This window comes from Entelurus aequoreus, linkage group LG11 (genome assembly GCF_033978785.1).
Source record: "Entelurus aequoreus isolate RoL-2023_Sb linkage group LG11, RoL_Eaeq_v1.1, whole genome shotgun sequence".
Lineage (NCBI taxonomy): Eukaryota > Metazoa > Chordata > Actinopteri > Syngnathiformes > Syngnathidae > Entelurus > Entelurus aequoreus.
The window spans coordinates 44,589,840-44,599,375 of record NC_084741.1 but is presented as its reverse complement, the minus strand read 5'-3'; the positions used below and the strand labels follow the sequence as shown (position 1 = coordinate 44,599,375).

General features: G+C 38.5%; 1 protein-coding gene across 4 annotated transcripts in view; it reads right to left on the bottom strand.

Moving 5' to 3' along the window:
- Window positions 1-9,536, bottom strand: part of cdkal1 (CDK5 regulatory subunit associated protein 1-like 1) — a 600,364-nt gene that overhangs the window by 236,448 nt on the left and 354,380 nt on the right. For all 4 annotated transcript variants that reach the window (XM_062063405.1, XM_062063406.1, XM_062063403.1 and 1 more), the window contains one exon: window positions 4,656-4,801. In XM_062063405.1, the coding sequence (XP_061919389.1) occupies window positions 4,656-4,801 (146 nt within the window). The remainder of the gene's footprint in view (window positions 1-4,655; window positions 4,802-9,536) is intronic.

The following is a 9,536-nucleotide window of genomic DNA, read 5'->3' as shown; positions in this document are numbered from 1 at the left end:
TTAGCTAACGTTACGCTAAAAGCTAATTAGCCTTCACCTCAAGCCAGGACTGCGAGCGAGCTGAGCTGCAGTTTAAGTTTCTAGAACGTCAACGGGCTCATAGTGATGTTACTAGTAGTTGACTGGGAGGTGTTTATTCTAATTTGGGGAGAGTCCGCTGCCTGATGCTTACCTGCTAAACAACTATCTGCTCAACACTGAAGCACTGACTACATGCGCTCTGAATACGCACTGTTGATTGGCTGTTACCACTTTTTGTGTAACCAATCAGATGGTTGTGTGGGTGGGACAATGCTGGGTGCTGAGACAGAGGCAGAAGAAGCAAAGCAGCTTGTTAAGACTTTAGCTTAGAAACTCGTTCGGTACACCCCCGTACCGAACCGAAACCCCCGTACCGAAACGGTTCAATACAAAACACGTACCGTTACACCCCTAATATATATATATACCGTATTTCCTTGAATAGCCGCAGGGGCGTTAATTAATTTAAAACCTCCTGTCACTCCTGCGTTTACCGGAAACCGGCGGGATGGCCGTGCATGCGGTAATTATTTTAAAACCTCTTCTCACTCCGGCGTTTACCAAAAGGAATCCATAAAATTTAGGCGTGCGCTTTGAGTGTGATGTAAGCATACCATCATGAAAAGCACATTTAATTAAAAAAAAAACGTTATTATGGTCTTACCTGTACTTATAAATGGAGTCCATTTGCAGCTCCTTCTGACCAAAAGCATCGATAACTTGTTTATAGAAGTCTTCCTTATTTTCTTTCTTCAGTTTTAAAAGTCTGTTTCGATGGAGATATTCCTTTAATTATTACCTCCTGCTTCCATTGAAAGTCCAGTTTAGAAAACTGTTTTATTTTAGATACTGGTATGCAATCCTCCATCTGAAAAAAAATCTCTTGCTGCGTGTGTTCACTTCTTCTGCAGTACCGGAAGTCGCAAGAAGGATCACTAGCGCGGCAGCGCCCTCTACCACCAGGAGGCGGGAGTCATTTAATGACTTATACAGTATTTCACACACGCAGCTACGGTATATTAATAAAACATAGCTGCTTACTGTTCTCTTTAGCATACTTTACCGGTATTCAATAGCTTGGACCTTAAATCCTACTGAAAAGCTCTTTATCTTTTTTCCTTTGTGCGATTGTAAACTACTGAAATCAGCTCCCTCCATTTTGAAAATGAGGACAGATGCGTCACTCGTGACGTAACGAATTTGACCCGGTGGAAGTTCTAGCCATATGCTAAATATTTTGCGAAACGAGTTTGACCCGGCGAAAATTATAGACATGCGATAATAAAATTAATATTTTGCGAAACGAATTTGATCCAGCTTCAATAATAAACCGGCGATAAGGCCAAGCATGCGTTAATTATTTTGAGAAACGACTTTGACCCGGCAGTAATTCTAGACGTGCGAATACTATATTCCCTGCGCCAATTCAAGGAAATACGGTATATATATATATATATATATATATATATATATATATATATATATATATATATATATATATATATATATATATATATATATATATATATATACAGTATATGTAAATATATAAATCCATCTATTTTCTACCCCTTGTCCCTCTCGGGGTGACAGGGGTGCTGGAGCCTATCCCAGCTGCAATTGGGCAAAAGGCGGGGTACACCTCATCGCAGGGCCAACACAGATAGACAACATTCACACTCACATTTCACAGGCGAAATTGAAGACGCCTGCGCCCGCAATTGGTCCGCAGCCCGTAGTTTGGACGGGCTGCTTTGTATTAGATGCTACAGCCCCCTGGCTGACCCAATGTGCTGTTAAGATAATCACTGATAAAGGCGTGACATCACTGCTCCAAATATCTTGTCGTGAAGCTGACAAGAGTCCGGGCTTGGTAATTTTGTGGAGATGTGTTCGCCAGCAGTCTTATACAGATTGGGAAGGGCTTTTTCAACCATGTACAGTATGTACGACAAGCCGAGCGGCAAAATCCCACATTCTTCACCACTGAGAGCGGTCGATAGTCCAATAGTGTGAATTCCATTAGTTTACCGCAAATGCCGACTCTACAGTGGGATTCTTGTGAAAACGTTTATTTCCGCTACAATGAATCTGTTAGTTAATGGATGGATGGATGGATGGATGGATGGATGGATGGATGGATGGATGGATGGATGGATGGATGGATGGATGGGTTTGTTGTTTTTGTCCCGCCTGGTTAGCTTTAGGCGCGTAACTTCATTGTGTGCACCTGCACGGCGGGCTTTCAAGTACTTCATTAAGTTGCTTGTATTAAAACGTCCAACTTGTATCCCACCCCTCGAAAGAGACATATTGCAAAGTTTGCATGTTGCCGTGCAACTTGTTGGCTGCTCAAGTTTGTATTATTGCCTCACCGCCGTCATGATGTTTGCTTTTGTAGCTAGGCCCGAGCCGATAAACTTTGCTCGACGATATGTTGACCTACAAACAATTACCGATAAACGATATTGCCATTATTTTTTGAGACAAAATTAACCACTGATGTAACGATAGTACATTATAATATTGCATGTATAATCTTTCAACTGCAATTTTTTTTATATTTTAACTTTGTAATTAGAATGTAAACGTTTAAATCTTCCAGTTAAATAAAACAAACAAATAATAAAATATACATATCTGTTAGCAAAATTTTGCACTTGAATAAAAATCACAACCAAAAGCAATAACATAGGTTAAGGAGGGGAAGGGGATAGAAATTTAAACTTAGCCAGCTATAATTCCAGACCTGTACCCAGCCACGGGCTTCATTCCCCTCTCTCTCGTCTGCCCGCATCTTCGTTTCATTTCTTAGTGCCGACAACCAATCAGCCCCTGATCTCACTGTATCATCTGGGATGTTATGTTGTGGTGAAAGTCCCTCAAAACAAATGGCTTGTACAGGTCACTTACGTCCATAATGCACAATAAAAGCAAGAGAGCTAAAAAATACTAAAGATTTCCGCGAGGCGGGAGTAAGGTTGGCGAAAATAAATTAATTTGCATCAAACATCTCTGTCTCTCAAAACAAAGCGTTCTGAAATGGAGCAAAAAAGTGGCTTGCAAATACTGTAGGTCTGTAAAACCAAATCCATGCAAATATTTCACAAAAGAACCACCATTATATGTTATGTACACCACAAGGAGGTGCTTTCAATTAGACCAAAAATTGATGAGATGACCCCTTTAAACTTGTGAATTTTTCACTCATCTGAAAAATTGAATTAGTGCAACTAGAGACACTTGAGGTTTTTTTTTTTAATTTTTTGCCTTTCATCCAAGTCCAAATACTGTTGCTTTGATTGAACTCCTCACATGTTCTGTACTGACAATCCTTAGAAGCTCCTTGTTGAAATGATTTGGACTAAAAACCTATTGTTCAATTTGAGCTGTCACATAGTTTTATTACCTCAAAAGCATTTTCATTCTGCAATTTGGGTCGTCGTTTTGTCAATAAAGGGTGATGGGCTGGTGTGTCCTGCAGCCAAACTAGTTGAAAACCATCTAAATCCCACACATACTACAAATAGATTGCAGTGCTGTGGGAAACACTGAATATGTACCCACCCTGCTACTATAGATGTGTCTGTGATGCATGTTTCTGCTCCCATGATGCACCTGTAGGGTAGTTGCCTGCCAGGCAGGAGCTGACTGTGTAATGAGCAGAAGTTAAAAGACTGCAAACACAATCTACAACAAAAAAAACTGCAAGCTACTTTGAGCAAAGCCTCAATTTCAGTGGAACCTCGATTATACAAACTTTTCGATGTAGCAACGTTTAATCCACACGTTGTGTGCCTGCTGTGCAGCCATTTTGTGCTAGGCAGCACATCTATTGTGGGTGGGCTTATCCATCTCTGTGCTCATTCAGTTTTTAGCTACTGTGCTAATTGCTACTCTGTGTGCTTTCAAATGTTTTTATTTTGTTTGTTGCCTTTTTATAGTATTGTTCTAGTTTTGCTAGCTCAATCTGAGTCCAAAGAAAGCAATGGACAATCGACGTGTGGTTTGAAACATTCAGGAAGTATCTACAGCGTTGTCAACACCGCCTCAGCTCTCTACCTCCCATCCACTGGATTAATTTCTCTATTCTTAATCATTATAGCCACCTGGCTCTTAAAGTTATGGAATTGTGTGGTTTTAAACTGAGTGCCCCACAGGTCTAGCGTGTGTGCCTGAGTGTGTGCATGCGTGCGTCGGCAGGGCGGCTTTAACTGAGGACCATTCAGCTAGTTGTTATTGATTTGGCTTATTCATTGAATAAAAAGTTGATTAATCACCCCCCTTTTTTTTTTTTTACATACAGTACTGTATAGGGCTTCATAGTGTATTCAAAAATATGGACTTTTGTTGAGGCCCGGAACCCATTATCCAATTTACATTGTTTACAAAACGTGTCTATTGAAGAACACTGTTCAAGAACCAATACGTTCGTAAATAAAGGTTCCATTGTACTTGATTGGGTCAGTCAGAAAGAGATCAGTGTTAATGCGTTCACAAGTCAAAAGGTTGTCTAGAAAATCACTGTTAAAGTACAGCAGAATTAATACAAGATAAAAGATGTCAAAAGTTTAAAATCCAACGGACTAAATTGAAAAACACAAATGGACAAACGGTTCAGCATCCTGCTTTACCTTTCTTTCAGGAAGTCAACCACTCTTCTGAAGTCCTCAATGCAGTATTCTCTCTTCATGTCCATGAGGACGCTGTCTGAGGCGGACTGCACTGGAACGTGAAGGAAGGCGTAGACACGGGGATGATTCAATATCTTCGCCATCTCCTGAAGAGGCAGAGGAGAGTCACATTTGTCAAACGTAAGAGAAGGATTTCGTAATAGAAACATAAAGGCAGGCGTAATACGCCCGACACCAACCATATGAGGTGGTAAAATGGGCTTCCATAATTTAGATGGTGAAAAGCAATAAACGTATTTTATTAGTTATTTCAAAAAGGCATGATTTGCTTTTTTAACGCTATAGTCCTTGTAAGCTCAATAAACACAGAAATAAAGACAGCTGCAAGATGAGAATATGATAAAAATGTTGAAAGGCTTTAAAAAGCAGCACATCCCACGTTCCTGTGTGTTTAGACATGTAATAAATGCTTCGACAGACCTAATCTCTTACTTGATATCTTTTACAAAAACCAAGTCACTCACCATCCTCTTCCAAAATAAATAAATACAAAACCTTTGATGTGATTTAGAACATCTATTAAAAAAAAACTAATGCACTGCATATTTAAAAAAATAAAATAAAATAAAAAAATAAAAAATAAAAATAATTTAAAAAAAATATAATAATAATAAATAAATAAACATAAATAAATACATAATATATATATATATATATATATATATATATATATATATATATATATATATATATATATATATATATATATATATATATACATACACACACATATATATATATATATATACACACATATATACATATATATATATATACACACATATATATATATATATATGCGTGTATATATATATATATATATATATATATATATACATACACACGCATATATATATATATATATATATATATATATATATATATATATATATATATATATATATATATACATATATATATATATATACACACATATATATACACACATATCTATATATATATATCTATATATATATATAGATATATATATATATATATATTCACACATATCTATATATATATATCTATATATATATATAGATATCTATATATATATAGATATCTATATAGGACAAATGCAGAGGACAAATTTCACCACATCTAGTGTGTGTGTGACAATCAGGTCATAAATGTGTCCAATTTAGTGAGAACCAGAAATGATTTTTGTGCTGCAGTTTTCACTTTTCTTTCTTTTTTTAACAAAAATGCTATTTCATATGCCATATTAATTAGGAGCGTTTGCTGGGTTATTACTTTTTTTCTCCCGTTTTTGCACTATAATTTCCACAAGTACAGTGCTGGAGAGACCACAGATGTCAGATTTGTCTGATGGACATAATCAGGCTGGTGTCATTAGCATGCTAATCACCACGAGAAGGAGGGAGAGAAAAGGAGAGGGGAGAAAGAAATGATTTAATGATTTTCTACAAGAATGTGCTGATTGCAGTCCGTCTTCTCATTAAGATCTATTGAAGAACGTTCCCTACTTCATACACAGACACAAACGCGGCCGTGCACATGCACGTACACACACACACACACACACACACACACACACACACACACACACACACACACACACACACACACACACACACACACACACACACACACACACACACACACACACACACACACACACACACGTATGAGGAGAGACAGTTCGGTCGCAGCACACAGCGGGGGGTTGACCACTGCCGGGTCCAAATTAGGAAGAATTAATTTGGTTGGAAAATGGCGCCTGATTGGTGACAGAAATCAGCCTACTGCGAGTGTGCGAGAAAGTGCATGTGAGAGTGGGTTCGAAGAAAAACAATCGGAGGAATGTTTGCTTTAAATGGCGAGTGCGGGAATGAGCGGCAATGAGTGTATTATTTCTAAATCCTCCCAAGCTACTCTGAATGTGTTTTGTCAGAACTAAGTTTTGTGGGAGTAAAGGTGATGCCAGAAGACCAAATGACCCACTCATCTTCATATAGTTTCATTGCACCATGATGTATAGGAGACAAAATGAGTGGTTTGGGGCATATGTTGACGTGTGTATACGTGTACATATTGAAGAAGTGTGCATTATCCTTTGAGTGAGGAAATAGGAAAGAGGACGGATTGGGTAGGCTGTACTTGAGTTGATCACTACGCTGCACTGTGCATTATACAATTCATTATTAGCAACTCTACATGCCACATGCTGTTTGAATGCTATGGCAAATGTTTTAACAAATACATAAAAAGCAGTCCAGATTTCAGTGTCTCTATCAAGGCATCAGAATGCTTGCAGGGTTTCTGCAGGTATCAACAAATCCAATGTAATGCTTTTTAATGCCTTTTCAATGCAACTTACAACAACATGAATGCCCATGTTATACTGCAGATCGTCATTATATACAGTATATAGTCAACAAAATTGTAAGCATTTGACAATGATAATACGGCCACCATAGTGCACGGGCTTACCTGGGCCTCACCCCCCGATATTGACGGCAGAAAACAATGACAGGTGTTCATAGCTGCCAATCACAAACAGCTCAGTTTCGTCTCGCGATTGTGTACTCTGTCTCTCACGGCTGCATTGTTTTTTCTTACTACTCTGAGCGTAGCTCGAACCCACATCGCCTGTGTGAGAGACCAGAACTAAGAACTAAAACTAGGAACTAAAACACGTTCCTTGAAGTTGACTAGCTTCTATTACACCCACACAGTGAATAAAGTCATCATTGTTTTTATTTTTTTTAGGGGGGGTGTTGTAAAGGTTTGGTAGGGGGTCCCCCCAAGTCTCCCTCAGCTCCTGGTGCAAACCCTTAGGTTAAGGCCTGTGGCCAAATTACACACTAATGTAGTCATACTATATAATAATAATACTGCAAGTAACCCTTTCAAATATAATGAAATATTATTTATAACTACTATTGAAATTGCTTCGTTTATTATTATTCGCCCACTTGTTTGCATTTTTGAGGTACTTCACATGCACGAAAATTTGCAGGCGCATAAAGTCCCGAAATTTTTGGGGTCCCGAACACGAAATGTCAAACTGGACTCTCTAGCGCCCCCCTTGAAAAGTTGAAAAAATTAGCTCCTGCCACCAGATTCACGTATTGTCACGGAAATTGCACGAGACATCTATCATGACAAGAGGCACGTAAAAGTATCAAGTACCCATACAGTACTTACCAGGGACGTGCACATGATTATAGAGGGGCGGGGGCTCAAAGTCAGAAAAGGGCAGGAATTTTTTTTTTGGTCCTTTACACAATATGGAAATTAATGTAAAATTAAATTTGCTAATAGGAAGCTAACTACTTAGCTGTGTGTCCTTTGTAGGTAAAAGTGATTGCCATTTCTTTTGTGTCAACAAATTATGGTCATAATGAGTTAATTCACATTATCATAGGCTTGGAAGACATGAAAAGCAACAAAACACTGGTTTATTATTAGGCTATTTATTGTTAAAGATAAGCACTTTAATATTGAACATTGAACAGTGCAACATGAACTTTGAAAAAAAATACAAAAATAAATACCCAAATGGAAAAAACTTCAATGTGAAAATCTGTCCTTCTTCCCTTAACTTGATGAAAACACCATCAAGTTGTAACTTATGGTCTTTCTCACTTAATGCTCAGACTAAACAACTGAAACGCAATACAGGGCCAAAAATATGGACAAGGGGCCAGTAGAGGGCTGTATCCTTTCTTTTTTTGGCATTGTGCTGCAGGCATAATCAACATGAATCAAGTTTAAATACAGATGGCAATATTCCTAATAGATAACCTACATCTTATATCCCCAGAATGCTGAAATTATTATTATTATTAATAATAATTATTATTATTATTATCATTATCATTGTTCTTCTTATTATTATTGTTATTATTATCATTATTATTATTATTATTTTGTTAACCCACACAGTAATAGCAAAGTCACAATAACCTTATATCTAAAACTCTACTGTGAGAGAAATGTGATCCGCCGTAAACACAGTGCATTTTATTTAGAAAATTAACCCGGTGTTTTATTTTGTATTTTGTACATTACTTCCTGTCCCGCACGATCCGCACTGCTCTGTGCGGACTTGATGCGCCGTGCTCAATTGATGCGCCGTGCTCAATTGATGCGCCGTGCTCAATTGATGCGCCGTGCTCCGACGTCCGGCAAAAACAAAAGCTGACACATTGAATAATAGAATAATACAGCGTTTTTCTGAAATATTACCCATATTAGATGATGAATAAGTGGACGGCGACTAGACCATAACTCACAGGTTCAAGTTGCTCCACTGTCACGTCTCAGGGGCGCAGTAACTTGGCTCTCTCTCCTCTCACTTACTCACTCACTCGCCCTCTCTCTCTCTCTCTCTGAGTAACCCCCGGCTGCAGCCCGCAGATTGAGGAGGGGCAACGTTTAAAAGTTTAGAGCAGTCCACATTTAGGGAAAATTTAAGCCCCTCCTCGATCTGCAGGCTGCAGTCGGGGTTACTCCCTTGAACCGCAAAAGCAACCCGGTTTCGAAACGAATAAAGACCAACTTCGATATTGTACATTATAAACTAATGTATGGATAGACAAACAAGTCGATCATTAAAATGTTCATGCAAGTAACAGCCAATCAGCATTCAACCGTCAAACTCAGTGCAGTGTAGTGCAGTCCGGGGTGAACTGCAGCATGGAGGAGAAAGTGATTGTTGCCATTTGCGACTCCCGGAGCTTTATATATAATGACGTTTGAGAATCTGCCGGATCTCCGCCACCAGATGGAGCCCGCGGAGGTGAACCCATGGGTTAAACGTTTATAGCCCCTCCTCGATCTGCGGGCTGCAGC